Below are 22581 nucleotides of genomic sequence, written 5' to 3'. Positions count from 1 at the left end.
ATTAAAAGAACCATAATTATAGTTCACTATTTCTGTGGCTGAGTCAAAGAGCATGTGTGGGTTCAATCACAATTCCCAAATGGTATGTCCCCTTGGACAACTGATTGAGAAGGAGGCACATGACTGCTCCACAGCTCCCCAAGGGTGTCAAGCTGGTTGCAAGCCCAGGCGTCACTGGCACCATGTACAAATTATTTGTTTGGCCCCCAGTGCACTTTTTAAAATGTAACCCTTTACCAGCATTTAAAACTCAGAAAATTTCACATCAAATCTGAATTTGGGGCTTCTTTTGAAAATTCAGAAGACCCACCAATACTGGACTTGTGTTCCACGTGGTAACAAATGGGCTGGAGCCAAATCGTACCAACCCCTTTACCCATGACCTGAGCTCTCTGGTTCTTAAGGTCCCCATGTGACCCATTTCTCTGACTCATTGACTAGTTGCCTCCTGCAAGCATCTGAGTTTACTACCCTGGGATTATAGGCCATTTGGATGACAACGTCAACTTTGCCTGGAGGTCTCTTCCTAGACACACTGCCTCCTGGCCTACCCAGAATCCCACCAAAACCCCTACAGAGTAAAGTATCTGTAGCCTGGGAAGTTGGACAAGAGGCCTCCACAGAGGCAGGTGAAGCCAAGCCTTGCCTTTTTTACACTGTTTCAAATCCTGGCCTACAAGGTGAAGCTGTTTGAAGGAATAAAAGGCAGACATTCAAGTGGTTTTCATTGCATCAAAGATGAGTGTTTTACCCAATGCAGCAGGAAGGCGGTTTTAAACATCATCAGCATTACCTTCATTCAGCTGTTGAATAGCTTGATTCTCAGGCTGCTCTGAGCTCAGAGAGGCTCCTCAATGGGCATACAAGAGCAAAGCAAGGAATGGATGGTTCTTCAGCTTGCTGCAGGGTTTTGGGGGGCTTTTAAATTACTTTTGGATGATTCTTGCCCACCTACTTCCAAAGGCTCAGTACAAGTGAGGAAAAGATGATTTACATCATCTGATTCAAAGAAGGTTTATTGAGTACCTACGAAGTACTTTAAATACTACCTACAAGACAACAAATCTCTAAACTACGTCACCAGCCCAGACCTCTTTTGAATCCTTATATCTAACTTTCTACTTGACATATCCACTCAGATGTCTCCCAGACACTGCAAACATCCGTGTTCTAAACTTGACTCTTGATTCCCATAAAAAAAGAAAAAGTGAATTCTCTAATGTCATCTTCAGCTCAGAAAACATCAACTCCATCTCCACAGTTGCTCAAGCTAAAACTTAGAAGTAATTCTTCACCTCCTTGTTCATTCACAATAACCAAGTCCTGCTGGTTCCATCTATTCAACTAATCTGCCCATAGGTTGGTTACCGTAGGGCTAGCTGCTGTAACAAACAGACCCTGTAATCTCAGTAACTCAATATAATAGGAGTTTATTCTGCAAACAAATGAAATCTAATGAAGGGTTCAGGTGGTGATTCAGGGATGTATGGAGCTCTCATCTATGACTCTGCCATCCCCTATGGCCTTTGCCTCCAACCAACACACAGGAAAAGAGAAGGCAGGGAAGACACACCTGCTCCTAACCACTTCAGCCCAGAGATGAGGCCATCACTTCTGCCCTCGTTTCACTGGTGAAAACCAGTCACATGACCACATCCAGATGCAAAGGACTCTGGGAAATGTAGTCTCTGGCTGCTTCCCATCCACGACTATAAACTATGGAAATAGAGAGTATGAACCCTTGCGGGACTGACAACCATCTCTGCTTCAGTTTATTTCCTCCACCTTCATAGCCAATACCCAGGTCTAAGCCACCATCAAGTCTCACTTGGGAGACTGTGGCAGTCCCTGCTGGTCTCCCTGACTCTGTTCCTGTCCCTTCCCTAGTCTGTCCTTCACATACCCACCAGAGTAGTCCTTCAAGCCACAGATCAGACCTTGCACTCAGAATAAAATACAAATCCCTCACTGAGGTGTACGAGGCCCTGATTGGCCTGGTTCCTGCCACCTGTCCCACCTCATCTTCTACTTCCCCATCACTCATGGTTCCTCCTACAATCACCTCCACCTTGGGATGTTCTGTTGTCTATATGTGGGTCACCTTTCCTACCTGGCTAACCTTCCTCCTCCTCCAAGACTCAGCAAACATCTGTCACTTCCTCAGAGAGGACTTTTCCATCCAATGGAGCCCCTCGCAAGAGGGCTTTTCACAGTGAATAATTGGATATTTATTTGTGGCTCTTTGCTTACTTATATCTCTTTCCCTGAGGGTAAGAGCAGCACCTGTTCTCTTTCCCACTGTGTGCCCAGCACCCAGCACATTCCCAGACACATAGGAGGACACAATACATATTTGTTGAATTAAGGAATAATTGAATGAATGAATGACCTGATGTCATTGACTCCCCAGTAAAACTCGATACTGTAGGCTCTGTTATCATTTCCATTTTACAGATGAAAAGACAAGAATCGGAGACAGGAGGTGATTTTCTCCAGGGCCTCACAGCAAGGAAGTAGTGGGCCCCTGTCCTCTGACCTACATACAGCTCCAAGCTCTTTCTAGTGGAGCTCTTCTTAGTGCTTCCCATTGCAGATACTTTCAGAGACTTTTTGTCTGATGCTTGTGCTGATTCTATTGCTTCTCTTCTATTGCTACCTCCAGAACTTCTGTTCTATTGCTACATCCCAGAAGACTGGGAGACTCACCACAGCTTCCCATCTCCTCTAGATCCTAAGCAGGCAGGGATCATGGCAGAGACCTTCCCTGTATCAGTCAGGGCCCCGGCAGGAAAGGGATATGCACTCAAACCATGTAACTGAGGACAGATGAATGAAGGGCTAGTTTACAAAGGTGTGGTCAGGGGCAAGGGAAACCAACAAGGAATAGTGCAAGACCCAGGACTATGGGGAGCCTCAAAAAGTGAGAGGAAGAGAGCAGCTAGCAGAACTTGGGAATGAGCTATGTGGCGAGGACAGCCTCTAACAAAGGGACAGAGCCACTGCTCTTTCTAGCCCAGGGCAGCCACTGCTCTTTCTAACCCAAGAGGGAATAAACCCAACCTTACTCTCCTCTCACCCCCCATTATCCTACCAATGTGTTCTATTGACTGAATCCAAATGGAAGAGAGGTCTGTCCATTGGGTCAGCCTCCAAGGGCACCTAGCATAGTGCAGAAGTGTAGTGAATTAACCTAGAGGGGGCAAACCAACAATTGCCCATGCCCCTTCCAGGCTGAAAGATGAGAGGTGGACCCATTCATTAGGATTTATTTGGTTTCAAGCACCATAAACTGACTCTGGCAAAATTCCAGCAAAGGGAGGAAGAAGTGTATTGGAGGAATTTGAGGTAGCACCAAGATGTTGAGGAAAAGCTGAAAAATTGAGCCTCAGGTACAGGAACCAGAGTCCCAAGACTGAGTGAAGGAGGGTGGGGGCACCCCAAAGAAAGTTAAGGTGCAGCTGCAGAAGGGATGCAAATGCTGAGCCTGAGAAAATAAGAAATGTTCTCATAGGCTCCTTCCTACCAAAAAGAACATGAAACGAAGTCAGTTGAGAAGCGAATGCGTCATCAAACCTAATAAGGGTCATCTATTGGTGCTCAATCATCTTTTGCGGGTTGGAAGAATAAATGAACCGAGGGATGTTAAAGAATCTGGGCTTTATCCAGAGGTCACTGGGGACTCTGAAGTACTTCCAGATCTGGAGATGGCATGGTCAGATTTGCACCTTGGAGAGATCTTGCTGACTTGGGCTAGGAGACTGGATTGTAGGGATCAGGGAAGCCTGTTGGGGCTGGTGGCATGGCCCAGGTGAGGAAGATGGTGGCTCACACTGCAGAGTGATTATAGAGAAGGAAAGATGGGGTCAGAGCCTTTGGGACTTTATATGTGTGATAGTTAATTAAGCTGCTAACCACAGCTCAGAGCCTTCTTGGTGAGCTTGGGTGGGAGGCTACAGCCCTGGGTGGAGGTTGAGGTGCTCTAGATGCCAGCATCAGCATCAGCATGTGCTAACAAATGTGTCAGACCCTGCAGCCACCCTTAGCCCACCACAGCTGTTGACTCCAAGGCCCCCAATAACCCAGGGATCCAAACCAATCCCATAAGCTGATATAAAGACCCCTCTAGCTGCCAGAATTATGGTAGCCCAGTCACTGACCCCAGAGATCTTCCACTCTGTTGGCCCAGGGAGATGGGCACAAGGCTAACCTTGCCCAAAGAAGGAACAGAGAATCACCTGGGAGATGCCCACACCCTCCACACAGCATTTCCCCGGGGTATGGGGAAGCCTAGGACTACACCATGGCTCCAGAAACGTGACTTTCATCCAGCCAGGCCCTGAGCTGTGCAAACTCTTGGACAAGGGGTTAATTTCACCTTCAGCAAAATATAAGCTCCTGGGGGTTACTAAAAGTGCCAACACTTCCAGATCTTTGCATTTCTCTAGAATGAGTTCCTTTCCCTCCTCCCTGCTCACCTTCCCTGGGCCAACCCCAATCCTTCTCCAGCCTTCAGCTCAGAAGTTATGCCTAGGAGGTAGGCGTTGATTTGCCCCAGGCTGGGTAGGCATGCCTCCTCTGTGCCTCCCTCACCACCATTCTCCATTGTGGCCCTGACCACACTTCATGGTCACTGTGCGATGTTGAGCAAGTTACTAATCTCCTCATCCCCTGGAAAATGGGGTTATAATAGTAGCTGCCTAACAGGGTTATCAGAGCCTTAATAGTGTGTCCCTCATAAGGTACTTAGCGTGAAGCCTACAGCAGAAGACGCAGACATGAAGTATCAGCTGTTGCTGGCCTGAGCCTCTTCTCAGTCATGAGACTTACTGCAGAATCTGTTGCAGACTCTGTTTTTACCGGCACCTGTGGCTTCCTGACACCTCAGATGGCCCCTTCGTTGATTCTGACAGCTCTCCTACTAGTACCGATCAATTATCAATGCCGCCTTCCTCTGGTGGTGGTGGTGGGGGGTGTTAATTGGCACAAAAACTGTGTGCACTGGAGACCCAACAGATTTCTGAATGACTGGAAAATTCTACATGGTCTTTTCGTATTTATCTATTTGTTTACAGAGTCTCTCTCTGTCGCCCAGGCTGGAGTATAGTGGCACCATCTCAGCTCACTGTAACCTCCACCTCCTGGGTTCGAGGGATTCTTGTGCCTCAGCCTCCCAACTAGCTGGGACTACTGGCGTGCTCCATCAAGCCTGGCTAATCTTTTTGTATTTTTAGTAGAGATGGTGTTTCACCACATTGGTCAGGCTGGTCTCGAACTCCTGGCCTCAAGTGACCCGCCCACCTCAGCCTCCCAAAGTGCTGGGATTACAGGCATGAACCACTGCATCTGGCCCCTTTTCCCTTTTATATCAAGGGTGTTATCCTCATCTGTCATATTATTCACTGGCTGGATAGTTAAAGATGATACTTCCTGTATTTAACAACACTTTATGGAGCACCAACTGTATGCACATCCTCCAAGGGGCCTGCCACATTATCTAAAATTGGCTCCAGCCCAGTCCCTTCTTGGCCCCCTTGTCCTGGTGTTTTTGCCAGAGTCCTCATCATCATTTGACATCATATTATCTGTTTACTGGTGAACTTTTATCTTATTGATGTCTTTACTTGTGTATGTTCTGCTTCCCTAGCTAGAATATCAACTCCATGAAGGCTGGGGCCACTTCTGTTAGCTCAGTGTGTCCCCGCCAGGGCCTAGGACATATAGTCGTGCTCAATAAATATTTATCATATGAATGAACACAAAGCGATGGGCCAGGCATTTTGCAGGGAAAAAGAAATATGAACAATGAGACATGATTCTGGCTTCAAAATACTTATTCACTGAGTGGTCAAGAAAAGGCATGAAAAGTTATTACAATTCTGGAAAGACTCAGATGCATCCTAAGATGGGGCCTTAACATCTCTGAGAGGCAGAAAAGGGGAAGAAAAGGGGCTTCATATCTGCAGTTAATTCTTTTTTTTTTTTTTTCTTGTTTGAGATGGAGTCTCACTCTGTCACCGAGGCTGGAGTGCAGTAGTGTGATCTCGGCTCACTGCAACTTCCACCTCCCAGATTCAAGCGATCCTCTTGCTTCAGCCTCCTGAGTAGCTGGGATTACAGGCGCATGCCACCACACCCAGTTAATTTTTGTATTTTTAGTAGAGATGAGGTTTCGCCATGTTGGCCAGACTGGTCTCGAACAACTGACCTCAAGTGATTCTCTCGCCTTGGCCTCCCAAAGTGCTGGGATTACAGACATGAGTCACCGTGCCCAGCCTGCAGTTAATCCTTTATGAGTTTCTTCATTTAGTAATTGATTCTTCTGATGGCCTGAGTCTTTGCATCCTGACAGCAGGGACTGTATCTGTCTGGTTAATCCAGGCACAAGATGGAGTTCAGTGGGTGGTATGTGAGAGGAGTTTAGTACATGTCTTAGCTTCACTTTTGTTTGAGTCCTCCAGAAGCCAATTCCAAGACAAGGGTTGGGATGCAAGGAATTTCTTTGGGAGGAGATCTCAGAAAACACAGATAGGAGAATGGAGAAATGAGACAGAGAAGGCAAGGAGCCAATGAAGGATGAATTATCAGACATGGAAACCAATGTAGAAAACACATCTCAGAGTTAGTCCACTCAAGGGGTGTATTAGTCTGTCCTTATGCTGCTAATAAAGACATACCCAAGACTGGGTAATCTATAAAGAAAAGAGGTTTAATTGACTCACAGTTACAGATGGCTAGGGAAGCCTCACAATCATGGCAGAAGGCGAATGAGAAGCAAAGTCGTGTCTTACATGGCAGCATGCAAGCCAGAGCTTGTGCAGAGGAACTCCCCTTTATAAAACCATCAGATCTCATGAGACTTTTTATTGTCATGAAAACAGCACGGAAAAGACCCACCCCCATGATTCAATTACCTCCCACTGGGTCCCTCCCGTGACATGTGGGGATTATTACAATTCAAGGTGAGATTTGGGTGGGGACACTAAGCCAAACCATATCAAGAGGCAAGGAAGTATTCAGGTATTTGTACCCCAAATCTTGTCAATCATTGGTTAAGTGTTCCTGGGTGAGGCGGGGAGTGGGTGGGTATGAATTCCCTGACTTTTTTTTAGCAAAAGAGTTGCAGATGCTCACAGCTGGCAGCTGGATCAGCATGCATGGGAATGGTAGGTGTCAAGGTGATATGGGTGGGGCACCACCAGAAGGTGCTTCAGTAAATATTTATTGAATAAATAAAGGAATGGACATTGGTTGGGTGCCTAGTACATACTAGGTACTTTGGAGCTGTTAGTTCATGTGATTTTCAAGGTTTTTGACAGGCAGGTAGATTCTGGGGCTCAGAGACATTAGGTAACTTGCCCAAGGTCACACAGCTAGCAGGAAGCAGAGGCTGGATTTGGGCTGAGTCTTGCCTGGCTTCAGTGCCCACCCTCTCTCTCTTTTCATAACATTGATCAGTTGGATACAACAGTGATGTGGATACCCTGGGCTAGAAAGTTTAAGAAGGGCACCCATTTTTCTCATTTTCTTCTCTTTGGCTCCAGACCTAGGTCAGCTTAACCTTGCCTCAAAGTTCAGTCAACGGAAGCCCTTGCCTTAAGGTCACCCCAACCCTCTAGGGCTTCACCTCAACCAGACTTTCCCCCTTAAGATTACTGGGCTCTGTAGTTCAACCAACCTGAGCTGCAATTCTGCAGCTGCCACTGCTTAGCCAGGTATCCTTGAGCAAGTAATTCTACCTCTCTATGCCTTAGTTTCCCCCCAAAACAGGCCAATAATACCCAACTAATAGGGTGGCTATGAAGAATAAGGAAGATTAGCGTGGCCTATAGTAAGTGCTCAAGAAATGGTAACCATGGTGATCTGGGTGAAGTGATGCTTAGCATATTTTTTAGTTGCTACCCCATCTTCCTGTGTCCCAAGCTGCCCCTTCTAATCATTCCCTCTTCAACTTTAGCAATCGTTGTGTAGCATTTAAGTGCACAGACCCTGCAGTCAGTCTTCCTGGGTTCAAATCCTGGCTCTGCCAGTCATTAAGTGGGTGAGAGCTAACACACTAATGTATCATTCACCAAGTATGTGACAGTGAATATACCAATATATGAATATAACATTTCCCATGTGGGTGAGAGCTTAGGACCTTGCCTGACATATAGTGAGTGCTAAAGTGCTACTGTTTCTGATCATCATATTTCTTTTATCGTCATCATTAATATTACCTGAAATTCTTCCTGTGAGTCAGCAAACCTTTTCTAAACACCTAGTGTGTGCCAAACACTGGGTAGAGTTCTGGGGCCCAAGAGATGAAGAAAATGGGGTCTCTGCTCCAAAGAGTGCTCAGACAGATAGAGAAGCAGAGACAGATGAGAGTGAACACACAGCAGTGCAGGGACAGAGGGAGGTGCAGAAGAATGCTGTTGTCCTGTCCAGAGACCTTCCCTGTGGACTCCTCAGTCCTTCCCTGTGGACTCCAGAGATGTGCCCTCCTCTGGACTTTCTGCTGTCTCCCAAGTCCAGACTTCTCATTCTTCCAAAAAACTCCCACTTTCTGCCTGACAGCATGGCTAGAGTGATCAGTGGGTCTCTATCTTTCACCTTGACAAGCCAACTGCAAGCCCTCTGAGGCTAGGACACGATTTTCTTTTGCATGCCATGGAGTAGCCAACACACTATGCTGAAACAACAAAAGAGTGATGTGGGGGAGGCTGACTAGTGTCAAGAACAGTGAAGGATTGGAGGCTTTACTCTACATGCAAGACAACAATTTAGCTGCCGAGTTTTATGGATGTTGGCAGAAGACATGAGATTCCTGGGTCAGAGACATAGGATTTTATTACTCACAGCAATAGTAATAACCAGAGTATCAGCATTTGTGCCAGTTCCTCAATCTCCAACAGAAAGAGGATTAGGTGACATGGATTGGCTTACAAGAGAGGAAACCCCATCCTGAATACTAGACAAACCTGCCCCCTTTTCCTGAGATAGTATATTTATCACACTGGATAGTATACATGCCTGCCCTTCGCTCTGAATTGAAACATTATTTCTGTCTTCCAAAGCTGTTCTCTATATAAGCATCCTTAAAAGGATAGTCTGAAGAAAAGGTACTGAAGAAAAGGCAATCAGTACCTCTGCTGGTAAGACATAGAGAAATGCAAGAGACACATAATCTCCCAACAGATATGGATGGATGGATGGATGGATGGATGGATGGATGGATGGATGGATGGATGGATGGGTCAGTGGGTGGCTGAATGGATAGGTGGGTAGATGAGATGAGTAGGAGGATGAAAAATTGTAAGGAAATGCTTTTTAAGCTTTGTTCCTGGAAGTCCTAAATGCTCCACGGGCTCCCTGGAGGAGGACAGGGCAGTCAAGAATCTTGCCCCCTGCTTCATGATTCTGCAATAGTTCCCCTTTCACCTATTTTATATACTGGCTTCTGCATACAATCCCATTAGAATATTTTTTAATGCCCCGGCTAAAACAAGTTTGAAAATTATTGATTCAGATAACTGATTCCCAAATTTGAAAGTGTACCAGAATCACTGGAGTCTTCTCCAAATGCAGATTGCCAGGCCCCACGCCCAGGGTTGCTGATTCACTAGGTCTAGAGTGGATTCATAAAATTTGCATTTCTAGTAAGTTCCCAGGTGATGCTGGTCTGGGAAAAACACTTTGAGAACCACTGGTCTAGAGAAATTGTCCTAATTCCCCCATGCAATTGAATTCAGTAGCTGAATGCCTGGGATGTACTGGCAAACTGCTAGGCATACTAGAGAATGTCAGAATAGATTCGGACATGGCTCCTACCCCTCAAAGGGCTCCTAATCTCAAAACAGAGGCAGGACCCTCACGTTAGTAATAATAGGAGGAGAAGGAACTACCATTTGTTGTGCGTGTACTATGTGCCAAATACTGTGCTAAGGGCTTCCAATCCACTATCTCATTTTATCAGCACAATCCTATGAAGTAGGGATTATCATTTTCCCCAGTTTTGCCAGATGAGAAAGCTGAGGCTCAGAAAGGGTAATTAACTTGCCTAAGATTGCACAGCTAGGAAGTAGCAAAGCCCAGGACTGACTCCAAAGCTTTTACATCACACCATATCAGTGTGCCCTCCCCTCTTCCACACAATTAGAGAAGAGTCTAAGACAGTTTGCTCGCATGTCTGTTTGAATAAATCAAATGTCAAAGCATATGAAGCTAACAGAGCTCTAGGCTGTCAGGCTGTGGAGAAGAAAGTGGGTTCTCTCATTAAGGCTTTAAGAGTCAGGGTGAGGCCAGCAGGATCCCTTTCCATGGTTCTGGGCAGTGTAGGCTGCAAAGCGTCAGCACGCTAGCAGGCTTGGTTGTTATGGCCTGTGGACTATGAGCTCATCTGACTTTCTCATTGGCACTGAGCACTTCATGAGCCAGAAGCCTGCCTGGGGTTGCCCCAGCCCCCTGACATAGTGCCAGGCATGTGGACCACCAGAAAGAGGGGGAAGTGAATGATTACATGTATACTAGAAGATGCCAGGCCAGTAGCTCTCAATGAAAGCTGAATGAGGAAGCCAGATACACAGACAGATTAAAAACAGAACACGTCTGAGTGAGCTCAGAGCTCAGCTCCCCAACCTTCCCCCTTGACCTACATGACAGGGAGACCCCAAGACACTACTGGAGAGCCCAAGGTGGTCCTAGAACAGAGGAGGAAACTATGCTCCAGTCTACCACTCTTTAATTTTATACATGGTGAATTTAAGGCCCAGAGGGGGAATGGTACTTGCCCAAGGTCACATAGCAGATGGAGGATAGAGTCAAATAAAGAAGGTACCCTGGCCCTGGTTTGGGAGCTTTCCAGAACACTGAGCTGGAATTTAACCTCTTCCTCTTTCAACCACCTCCCCACTATCCTCCCCGAGGGACTGGTCTCAGAATTTGCCTAATTCTTAGAAATAAGTCAGCCCATGTCATCTTTTTTGCACATGTCTGTGGTATGGTGGGGGGTGGGGCAGAATTGTAAGAGATCTTTCTTTTTGAAGGGATGCTTTCATTTTGAGGGGATGTCATTGGTGATGAGAAGCTCTGTCATTGAACTCCAGTTATCTGCTGAGCAAGGGTAAGGACCCAGCCCAGCACACTGGGGTGGCCTTACCAGCACAAGGTAGCCAACTTAGAACCAGAAGACAACCTGCCTCAGTTTCCCCTGGAGAGCTTATTAAAAATACAGCCTTTTGGGTACCACCCCAGATCTAGACTCCTAATCTTTGGAGGCAGGGTCAAGGAATTGGTGTTCCCCTTCTCAGGGAATTCCTATACATCTGAGAGTTTGGGAGCCACTATTTTACATTCTGATTAAGACCTTCTTTGCTGCTCAAACAGCTCCACTAACCAGGCTGAAACCCATTTCCTTGGTCAGAGCTCTTATACTATTGGCCCAAATGATTTAGTTGGGTGGAACGCTACTTTGGAAACATCTGAATGTGAATGCCTTTAGGAGGGGCATGTGCTCCAGTTAGCCACAGGCTCCACTACTCCCTGATGTCTCCTACCCAGCCCACTTCATGTTCCCTGGAAGTATGTACATTCGCAACCCCCTGTTAGCACTGGGTTCTCCCTAACAGTGCCTTCAAAATGCAAATACTTTGACCAGCCCTTCATACCCCAGTGCAATTTAGACCATCAGAATTCCAGGCTTAGAGAATTTTTGCAATGAGCTGCCTTTAATTGGGGCGAGATCCAGGGAATTCCGTAATGTGGGTGAAGGGAAGAACTGAAGGACTAAATTGAGGGTATCAAGAGCAAACTTAGGACTCCTCTCAATGTTTTACTTGGTCCTCTGGTATGCTTGCAACCCCCACCCCATGTCCTGCCTATGCCCTCACATTCTTTTTAGTGCCTTCTCTATGTGGACAGATGCTGGGAACCAGGAGATGCAGACAGTTTCTGGGGTGATCCAGGATTCTCAACCCACCCAGGGCAGCCCAGCTTAGCGGGGACCTAGGTTCTGGTCCTGAAAGCTGAGTATAGGAAGCCATGGACTACCTGACTGGTCTCCGGGAAAATAGGAAGGCTACAGCGAAGGTTTAGCGCGCCATCTGTTGGTCATTTTGGAAACTGCATCTCTGCCAAACGGGCTGCATAGAGCTACAGGCATCTGCAAATTTGCCAGCCGGTTCTCCGGCAAGAAATTGCGTTTAACCTTTCCAAGGTCTCACACCCTTTAAAAAGCCGCTGCACACTTGTGAACCTTCTATCCCAGCAAAATGCACTTGCAATTGGTTTTGCATATAATTCCAGGGACTTGGCCATCTTCAGGTTAAGATCTTCTGAGACCCAGAGATGCCAAGGAGTTTCCTTGAGCTCACATAGCACATTGGTGGAAGTGTCCAGTCTGGAAAGCAGGTGTTCCAGCCACAAATCTAGTGTTTTTAATGCTCAGACTGCCTCCTTAAGCCTTAAAGGGCTCTTCCCTCTTTCTTCTCTGCCAGAGTCCTGCAAATATCCTACCTCTCCTGGGGGTTTTGGGCTCTCGGACAACCCTGTTCGCTGTTCATTGTTCCTGGGTCCTACAGAAGCATGCCCCCAGGGCCACTTTAGTGACACCCACTTTGCTCTTAGGAGTCTCAGACCCCGCATCCTGAACTGGGAGTTAGGACAGGAAACTGATCTGTCACTGATAGGCTGCTGCCCCGGGATGGATTGTCAAACCTTCCTGGATCTTGGCCTCCCTAGTGTAAAATGCTAGGTTGGAGGCAGCCATCTCCAAAGGCCCTTCCTTACTCTAACTGCAAAACTGACCGATGGGTGCCGTCCTTCACAACAAGCAGGTCCAAATCACTTTCCCAGCCAAATACCCAGAGACAGGGTCAAAAGCTAACTTCCTTTCAGAATCAGAAGCCCTGAGTGGACAGGGCTGCTTAAGGGAGGGAGGGGACCTGCGCACCATGGGAACAGGAAGGACACAGAGGTGGCACCCCATGGGTCTTCCAACACCTCCAACAGGCCAGCAAGGCAGGACAATGAGGCAGACCAAGGGGCGTTTCTTGGGGATGAAGTAGTGTGGGAAATGGTGAGTAACAGGTAAAGGGGTGGCTTGGTGGGTTCAAGGGGATAATGCACAGGGCTGGGTATATAGTTGGCGTCTAATAAGGGAGACTCATTGTCATCACATAGCTGAACCCCAGCTTAACAGCAAATTCTACTTATTTAAACAAACATTTGTTCGGTTTTTGGTGGGAACAGAGGTTCTCAAACTTGAGCAGGCATCAGAATTATCTGACTGGCTTGTTTAAAATGCAGATTGCGGGGCCCCATCCTGAGTGTCTAATTCGGGCGGTCTGAGGTGGGGCCCTGGAATCAGCATCACTAACAAGTTCTCAGGTGATGCTGATCTCATCATTCAGGGAACACGCTTTGAGAATCCCTGCCTTGGAGTAACAGAGGAGACAGATCACCCTGCCCTCGTGAGGGCACTGAATGAGTAAACATCACAGAACTTGTACGTTCTGAAGTGGGACATGCAGAGTGCCTAGGACTGCTCCCAGGACGGGGAGTTCACGCTAAGACTTGAAGGCCAAGTAGAGCCAGCCCAGGAAGTGGAAGAGGGGTGAAAATTTCATGAAACACTTACTTAGAATGTGCCAGGCTCTCTCTCATATCATTCATCCGCTCCTCCCAGTCAATGTCAGGAAGGTAGGATTAACGTCCATTTTACAGATGAGGAAGGTGAGGCTGAGACAGGGAAATAACTGGCCTGAGAACTCATGGCAAGAAAGAAGCCCAGGTCTGTTTGTGCATAGGATGCCTACCAGCAGCCACATCCCCTCTGCTGCAGCCCCAGGAACCCCCTTCTTCCCAGGGGAGCTGCCACCTGGACGCAGCTGCCGGACCCGGCCAGCCGCACTCCGTCCATTTCCCCCACTGGAGCTCTTCAAGTGTTTTCACTGCTGGGTGAATTCAGCAGATGCCTTTCGATCGCAGCCTATTAAATTAGCCCCTCTCTGCAGCCAAAAGAAGATAATTATGTTTTCATTAGCCCTGGATAATGTATTACCCCCTCGGTGACAGCCACATCAGTGAGGCCAGCCTCCTCCCTTCCTCCTCCTGCCCAGGGCTCCACCAGAGCTCTCCACTCCCCTGGGGTCCACCTCTGCACTAAGGGGTGGGCACCAGTGAGGGTCCAGCATGGCTGGGAGGTGGGGGGAAGGGACACCCTTTTCACCCATCCACCATCCACGCACGGGTTGAGGCGTGTGGTCCTGAGAGAAAGGCCAAGAATAATTGTTATCATGGTGACCATTTATGAAGTGCCTGCCCTGTGCTGATGCCAGGACGGGTCTCAGCTGGTTTGACTTTCCAATAGCTCGAGAGAAGGGTGGCACAACCCTCATCTTCCCCTGAACCCCAAAGGGGTCCTGGTGGAATCAGGTTATTGTGACAGCCCAGAGCGGCTTCCAAGGCACTACACCCAAGGGGCATTTGGGGGACTGTCACTGTGCATTATCCCAAGGCCACCTGGTTGACGGTAAAAGTCTCTTCCCTCCACTTGCTAGGGATCTCTGGAGACAATGCCCAGCACTCATGTGGTAGCAGTCCCCAGACACCAGGAGCCACTCTCCCCAAACCTGAGACACTCCCCGGATGGCTCCGACATCTTCACTCTCCCTCTTTCTCCACAAGACAGAGGCGAGGAGGCAGGAAAAGTCCCACTTTGGGGTCCCGAGTTCTAATATCTGCTTTACCACCGATTACCTGGGTGATCTGGAGCAAGTCACTCGGCCTCCAGAGCCTCTATTTTCTCCCTCTGTAAAATGGGAATAAGAAAGGGAGTCATCTCTTACCATTTTTCTGATGGTTCAGTGAGATATACCTATTAAATGCTTGGCTCAAAACCAGTGAAATGAGAAGTGCTCAATAGAAGATGGCCATTGTTCTCTTTACCACTGCAACTAGTGTCCCTAGTTCCCGTTAATCCTAGGGACACCACCAGAGGGAGGGAAGGGAAGTCTGGCTCTGTCTGTCACTGTCCATCTTTCTCTGTATCTCTGTCTTTCTTTCCTGTCTCTGCCAATCTCTCTCTCTCTCTCTCTCTCTGCCAGTCTCTCTGTCAATCTGCCGATCTCTCTCTCTCTCTCTCTCTCTCTCTGCCAGTCTCTCTGTCAATCTGCCGATCTCTCTCTGCCTCTCTCTTACTCTCTCTGTCTCTTTTTCTCTCTGCCAATATGTCTCTCTGTGTATTTTTTCTTTCTGCCTCTGCCAATCTGTCTGTCTCTCTCTCTCTCTCTGCAAATCCCTCTGCCTCTCTCTTCTCTTACTCTTTCTGCCAATCTCTGTCTCCCTCTGTTTTCTGTCTTTCTCTCTGTCTCTGCCAATATGTCTCTGTCTTCCTGTCAATGTTTCTGTCTCTTTTTCTGTGTGCTTTTTCTATCTCCATCTCTGCCAATCTCTCTCTCTCTCTGCCAGTCTTTCTGTCTGTTCTTATCTCTCACTGTCTCTGCCAGTCTCTGCTGCCTCTGTCTCGCTCTTTGTCTATGTATCTCTCTCTGCCAATCTCTCTGCCTCTCTCTCTTCTCTGACTCTGTGTGTGTGTGTGCGCGTGCGTGTGTGTGTGTGTCTGTTTTCCTCTCTCATCTACACACACACACAGAGGGCCCCTCATGGTCCCTGGCTCCACCCATGGGCTCTGAGACTCTGTCTTCCCAGATCTCTGTCTCAAGAGCCACGTTCTAAGGCTTTGCTTTTAATTGCACCAAGGCACCTGGAAGTGAGGAGAGAAGTGAGGGGAGTGGGGTTTCTGTCCTGCTGTCCCCAAATCCAGCCAACTCTGCCTTCTGCAGGCACAGCCAGCCTTGGCTCTGACGCCACTATCTCCACCATCTCGTGGCCGTGCATTCCCTCCCAACCACCCTTCTCCCCAGTTTCAAAACAGCTTGTGCTCCCAGAGGGGAAGTGCCCCTACTCTGAGCTGCTTTTGGCCTCGACCCACACACAGGCAGACGTGGACTCTGTTTTGAGCAGGTGAACCGCCAGCCCAGTGGAACAGCAGCTTCCCTTCCCCTGGCTTCCTGATTTTCCCCAGTTGCCATGGTAATTGAGGGAGCAGCGTTCTGAGAATGACACCACTGAAACCCAGCACTCAACTTTGAAATGGTTCAGGCAAGGGACGCTGGACCCAAGACAGGAGGGGACCAGACTGCAAGGACTCAGCTCCAGCCTCAATTTTCTGGGACCCGCCCCCCATCCAGTCTGTGTGCCACTGTTCTTACTCATCATCATCATCAAAATCATCATTATTGTTGGCAACTGTTTCCTGAGCATTTACTATATGTCTAGCACTATGTCAACGGCTTCACCAACACCATCTCATTGTGTATATCCTCATGACATCCCCAGGCCCATCCATGGCTCGGGAAACAGGCTCTGAAACTTGCCCTTGTGGCGGTCAGGAAGCGGCAGAGCGCTGGGGCTGGCGGCATTTCTCCAGGCCTCCTTCCAGTGTGTAGAAGACAGCATAGACCTCCATGCACCCTCATCAGCTTCTTCTTTATTCCTTCCTCCCCTCCTCATCCCCCACACCCCTCTTCCTGCCCCCAAAGTCACACCCCCCTCCCCTGCTGGATGTGCAAGACATCTGAAAAGCATTTATTAGTGACAAAGGGGGTGGTGGTTTTCCTCTTTGCCTCTTCTCTGTGCAACTCGAAGCCTGAGTGGGTTTGCTCCACTTGGCAAGGCTGGGGAGGAAGAAAAGATCAAATCACCCAGAGCCAGGTGCCAAGTGTGTGTGTGTGTGTGTGTGTGTGTGTGTGTGTGTGTGTGTGTCCTCTCTTTCCTTGCTTTTCCCCCGTTTTCCCAAGACTGTGTGAGCAGCAGCAACAGCAACGGGGAGATGCAAAATCCTTTGCAATCTGCCCAGGAAAAGACAGCTTTTGAGTCGGATTTATATGGTTACCCATATGTTAGGGCCCCTAAGAAAGGAAGGGAAGCTGCGTTCCCTGTCTTCCCCTCCTCCAGCCCAGACCTTGGCCTATCCACACCTGTGGCGCTCCCAGGCCACAGATGAACATGTGCCCTCCATCTTTCCCCCTCCCCAGATGCCAGGCCTGAGTGTGGCTCCAGAAAAGACCAGAACCAGGCAACATTTCCTGAACAGGCTGCCTTTCTCCGTCTGTCCACCCAAGAGCCAAGGCCAGAACCCAGGCTGCGACTCTGCGGGCTCCCGGGAGGGGCCCCCAGCACTGCCCAACCTGGGGGGCTGTGTGTTCCACTGTCCCATTAAGGAATGCTATCCCAACACTGATGTAGAGACAGAAATAACCATCCCTGCCTCCTATGGGGCCTTCTCTGCCCAAATAGACCTGCCCTCCCCTGCGTGGCTACTACATTCAGCCCTCTCCAGGCTCCCAGAAATTGTCGTTGTGTGTGTGTGTGTGTGTGTTTCCTGATAGAAAAAAAAAAATGGAAATTAGGTTATATAAAAGATGTATGCTTTGGAGCCCAGAGCGGCTCTTTTAATGAGGGTTGCGACGTCTCCCTCCCCACACCCATAAACCAGTCGGGTTGGACGTCACTACTAATTCGTTTCAGCGATGATAGGATAAAGGAGGGACATTAAGAAATAAATTCCCCCTCACGACCCTCGCTGAGCTCACGGCTCAGTCCCTACATATTTATGCCGCGTTCCCAGCGGCTGGGTGAGGAGCTACTTAGCGCCGCGGCTCCTCGGAGGGGCGGCCGGGCAGCGAGCAGCGGCCGAGTGGACGGGGTGAGCCAGGGGCGCGTGCGGGGCGCCCAGCACTGCGCCGGGGAAGCTCGCAGCCTCCGTCCCGAACTTGGGTTCGCTGAGGCTGAGGGAGGGGACGCAAGGGGAGGGGAGAAGAGAAGGGAGGAGTGGGGGCTAGGGGAGAGGGGGTGGGGAGGGATCTTGGAGGCACAAAGCGGAGGGGAAGGGGAGGGACGCGCGCGGCTCCTACCAGGAGGCGAGTGGGTGCAACCGGCGCCCTCCAGCCGCGCGGGGCGGCGGACTCGGAGGATTCAGAACCCGGAGCGCGGCGGCCGCTGGCACCCGGGAGGAAGAGGAGGAGTAGGAGGCGGGCGGGCGGGCGGGTGCGCAGCGCGAAGAGGCAGCCTCCGCGCTGCCCGGCTCGGCGGCAGGTGAGTTCCTGATCCGGGCGTCCCGCGCCCCTTCTCCGTCCCCAGGGCTCCCCGCTCCCGCCCGAGTCCCTGGTGTGCGCGGAAGGCTCGGGCTTTGCTGCGCGTCCCAACTTGGTTCGGGCGGCCTCATTTTCCTCCTAGCGGGCGGCCCCAGGCCAGGGGCTCCGGTCCGGGGGTCTGTGCGCCCAGGCTCCAACTTTGCAGGACCCCAGTCGCTCCCCAGCCGCGCGCTCGGCTCCGAGCTGTGCGCTGGCGGTAATGGCGGAGCCCTTGGCACAGCTCGCTACCTTCCCGCGGGCAGCCCTGGCTGGGGGATGCCAGTCCCTGGGGACCGTTGTACCTGCCCAAGCTCAACTTTACGCCTTCCTCTGTGCCAGACTCTGCGGCCGAATTGCAACTGCGAGCCGCAGGTAATGGCGGAGTCTTTGGCACCGCCAGCCGTCCGCTGCTGGGGGCCCGAAGCTGGGAGGGCTCCGCTCCCCGGAACATCGCCTGGGCCTGGCCTCCAACTTTGTGAGGAGCCTCCTTGCGCTCTCCTCCCGCGGTCATGGCGGGGCCGCCCGCACCTCGCACTTCTTCCGTCTGAGCGAGATTGGGGTGTAAGAGCGCCGTCTCCAGAACCTGGGAAAGTTGTGCCTCTCCCGCGAAGGAAGCTCTAGGGAGGCCGAGGGGCGCGCTCCGCCGCGGTTCGGGGCTGGGCAGCGGCACCAGAGCTCGGTGAGGTGGTTTCCAGGTGGCCAAGGGTCGGAGCAGGGTCCCCGGGAGATCCAACTTCCAGGGCCACTCAGGGACCTTGCGTCCGCGGTCCTGGAAGGGGCTCTCTCGGGACTGCGCCCCAGAGGAGGCCAGACGCTCGCCCCCACCCCCAGGGCACTGTGACCAGAGAGCTCATGGCTCTCCAAGCCCCACATCAAGCTGTCTGGGGTAGACATCCAGAGAGGAAAGGCTCTCACAGAGAAGGCAGCCGAGGAGGGCAGGAACCTTTCCAGTGACTCCCCTGGGTTCTGGTCCTAGATCGACCTTTTACTTGTGTGACCTTCGGTAAGTCTCTTCATCTTTCCCAGCCTCAGTTTCTCATCTGTAAAATGGAGAAACAGTACCTTTTTCGTGGGACTGTCGTGAGGACCTTAAAAAATCATAAATGTGAATATGAAGTCAGGGTAAGTGTTCATAACGCAGGAAGTGTTGCTGATTTTTCTTTTTTTAAAACCATTATTGTAATGCTCTGGGACCGGATCTGGGAGACTCGCACGCAGGTCTAGGGTTTCCCGCCAGTAGGAACTGGGGGGGTCTAGCCCACAGGGTACTACAGGCTGCAGAAGGTTGCTCTCGCCTCCATCTCTAACCCGGTAATCCTGGGGAAGACGCATGGGATTCTTCCTTCTACTCCCATAACCCAGATCAAACCCTGCGCTCAGGCCTAAGAAAAGCGCGCACAGCCGCCACGGAGGGAGGGTCCCTAGGGACGCCGCTAGGCAAGGGTGCGGTGCAGGCGAGCGCTCCTCTAGGCGCCTCATCTCACCTCTGGCGGCCCAGGACCTTGGGAGACAGCAGAAAGGAGCCCCCAGACCGCTCCTCCCGAGAGGAATGAGGGAAAATTGCTCCCTTTCTTCAGTGCTAATTGGGGTCGGGGCAAACGCAAGAAATTCATAAACACACCAGGGAACACTGACGCAGCTCTCTGGAGCACAGAATTTTCCCCCGTTATTTCTTCAGAACTGAAGATAAATCCCCCCAAGTGCGCATGGGTCGCGTCCGTTCTCCGCCCTCAAGGCATCTCAGCGGATGGTTTGAGAAGCCTCCGCAGGTCTCTGAAGGAGGGGGTCTCTGTCCCACCAGCACCGCCACAGCGGCCCCGGCCCCTTTCCACTAGCCTGGATTTCAGAGGCGCCCTGAGGGGCGCACAGCTCTGTCACTGACAGCTCCAAGGCACTGTCACACATATTATTCACCTGGAGCCTCTTAACAACTCTCAGGTTGCCAGTGCAGTCATCTGAATTCCATTTTGCAGCTGTGGAAATTGAGGTGTGGCAAACCAAGCTACCTACCCATAGTCACCTAGCTGGTAAGTGGCACTACCCAAGACCTCAACCCCAATTTTTGCTTTCTTAATTGGGGGCATTTTGCATACATCTGGGCACCTACGCAATCTGACATGTACCGGAACCTTGGCACACATAGCTGTATTTCCTGATACATCTGCTCAGCCAGAGGCCAGCCATCCCTATGGTCAGAGGCTTGGCTTTGTCTCCACAAATTGTGTGATTTTTTTTTCCCCAGAGTCCCAGATCACGTAGAGAAAGAGTGAGCAGTGTGGTAGAGAGACCTGGTGAAGATCTCAGCTTGAGGCCAAGCTTAGCTCACTCCATGGCTGTGTGACCTCAGATTGTTCACTTAACCTTTCTGAGCTTCGGTTCTGTTGTCTGTAAAATGAGAACAGTAACTCCCACACGGGGCTGTTTTGAAGACTTTGTGATTATGTGTGTGAAAGGTGTTCTAGAAACAATGCTGTTATGCCAAGATTGGTGATTGTAAGGCAGGAAGGCCTTACAATCCGAAACAAATGGAGCCGTTTGGGGCCAATAGTGTCATCGTGGCTTTCAGAGCAGCCTGCTTTTTGCCCTTTCTGTCTCCTCTTTATTTTTCCCAAATGGCCAAAGCCAGTCCCCAGGAGCCTATGTATTCCACGGGGAAGGACTTCACGGAGAAGTGAGAGGGCGGGGATATTGTGACAGGTTAGGCTGCTCCCAGTGGGTCTCTGTGAGTAAGATGCAAAGAGTTGTCCAAGGTACCACTCAGACGGTTGTCCAGAAATGTCCCCGCTGGCAGGGTTGCTGATTTCCCAGGAGGCAGGAAGACTGGGAGGTCAATTTGCCTGCATATTGTGAGCACAGACAGGTTTGGCTGTGCCTGTTGCGCTCACAGTCTGCTGATGTTTTGGGGTGTCTTATGACAAGACTTCATGTGTTGCCTGTCACTCAGGTTCTATGGGTCTGTGAAGGGCTTGGAATGTGGTTAAGAGCCACAGGCAACAATCAGTGCTCATGAGAACTGGGGCTTTTTCCCATTAGAAACTGGAATTTGTAGGCTGGGCGCAGTGGCTCATGCCTGTAATCCCAGCACTTTGGGAGGCCGAGGCGGGCAGATCACGAGGTCAGGAGATCGAGACCATCCTGGCTAACACGGTGAAACCCCATCTCCACTAAAAATACAAAAACTTCTCCGGGCGTGGTGGTGGGTGCCTGTAGTCCCAGCTACTCAGGAGGCTGAGGCAGGAGAATGGCGTGAGCCCGGGAGGTGGAGCTTGCAGTGAGCCGAGATCACACCACTGCACTCCAGCCTGGGCGACAGAGTGCAGTTCCGTCCCAAAAAAAAAAAAAAAGAAAAAGAAACCGGAATTTGTAGAAGTTGATTTTGGCATTTCAGGACCCTTTTTAATCTGGATTGTTTGAACAGGGGGGCATGTTTCCTGCCACGGATCAGTGTGGGTTTTTATGGTTAACACCACATAAGTTATAGACATGACCATTTTCCTTGTTCTAATATATGACAACATTTAAACATCATCTAATCCAGCAAACGCCAAACATCAGCCCAGTGGGCCTTTAGTGTCAGAATACAACAAGTCACTGGTTAAAAGCAAAGATGCCAGACCCCACCCTAAATCTACCAAATCAGCATCCCTGGGGGAGACTGGAAATATCTATATTTTTAACAAGGCTGCTCCAGGAGATTCTAATACCCTCAGTTTTTGTCTGTCACCCTCCTTGTACAAATTGGGAAACTGAGGCCCAGGAAAGGCATGTGACTGGATGAAAGTCACACAGCACATTACTGCCAAAGCTGGGATAGAACTTCAGTGTCTTGACTCGCTGTCCAATCCTCACTGATGATAACTTCATGTTTCCTTTGGTACAAGCCCTGTAAATGCCGGGGTTTAAAGAACTTTAATTTCATCTTTCTGATTGTCATTCTAGATTAGACCAACTGCTCAGAGGAGACTGAAAATAAGTCCTCCCACCTTGACCTTGCTGGGTGTCAGCACTGAGTTCCCATCTAATCTTGGACATTAGCCCCACTATTTGATCTATCCCTTTCAGAGGGAATATTCTTTTTTTTTTTTTTTTTTTTTTTTTTTTTTTTGAGACAAGGTCTCTCTCTATGGCCCAGGCTGGAGTGTAGTGGCGTGATCACAGCTCACTGGAGCTTCGACCTCCTGGGCTCAACTGATCATCTCTCCTCAGCCTCTCGAGTAGCTGGGACTATAGGCGTGTGCCACCACACCTGGCTAATTTTTTTATTTTTGGTAGAGACGGGATTTTGTCACGTTGCCCAGGCTAGTCTTGAACTCCTGGGCTCAAGCCATTTGCCTGCTTCAGCATCCTTAAGTGCTGGGATTACAGGTGTGAGCCACCACGCCAGGTCTAGAAAAATTCCTTTTATAAG

The 22581-nt window shown here is 49.9% G+C and overlaps 3 protein-coding genes across 6 annotated transcripts in view; 2 read left to right on the top strand and 1 right to left on the bottom strand.

Annotated features, from left to right (window-relative positions):
* NOS1 (nitric oxide synthase 1) overlaps positions 1–22581 on the top strand; it is a 227447-nt gene that overhangs the window by 61383 nt on the left and 143483 nt on the right. For 2 of the 3 annotated variants that reach the window (XM_028829952.2, XM_077955338.1), the window contains exon 1: positions 17940–18135. The exons of the other annotated variant lie outside the window; for it this stretch is intronic. The gene's annotated coding sequence lies outside the window, so the exon portion shown is untranslated. Of the gene's footprint in view, positions 1–17939; positions 18136–22581 lie in introns of those variants that run through there. 3 annotated transcript variants of the gene reach the window in all.
* Positions 11012–21521, bottom strand: LOC114670967 (uncharacterized). Of its 2 annotated transcripts, none has more exons than XR_013401519.1 (2): positions 17955–21521; positions 11012–14788 (listed from the first exon to the last, which is right to left on the bottom strand). XR_013401519.1 is itself a non-coding variant. In XM_077955347.1 (2 exons), exon 2 carries the CDS (start codon positions 18682–18684, stop codon positions 18262–18264), a length of 423 nt encoding a protein of 140 aa, XP_077811473.1. In that variant the 5' UTR covers positions 18685–19261; positions 19658–19702; the 3' UTR covers positions 17455–18261. The 2 variants fall into 2 exon arrangements, 1 of the variants encoding a protein (XP_077811473.1); XM_077955347.1 differs by lacking the exon at positions 11012–14788 and having other exon boundaries at positions 17455–19261; positions 19658–19702.
* Positions 13786–17746, top strand: LOC144332670 (uncharacterized). The gene is made up of 4 exons (XM_077953107.1): positions 13786–13935; positions 14538–14670; positions 14938–15082; positions 15136–17746. The coding sequence occupies exons 1-4, from the start codon at positions 13786–13788 to the stop codon at positions 16004–16006; spliced, it is 1299 nt and encodes a 432-aa protein (XP_077809233.1). The 3' UTR covers positions 16007–17746.

Source organism: Macaca mulatta, chromosome 11 (genome assembly GCF_049350105.2).
Source record: "Macaca mulatta isolate MMU2019108-1 chromosome 11, T2T-MMU8v2.0, whole genome shotgun sequence".
NCBI classification, from domain to species: Eukaryota; Metazoa; Chordata; class Mammalia; order Primates; family Cercopithecidae; genus Macaca; species Macaca mulatta.
The sequence above is the reverse complement of the archived record's forward strand: the minus strand, read 5'-3'. Positions and strand labels throughout refer to the sequence as shown.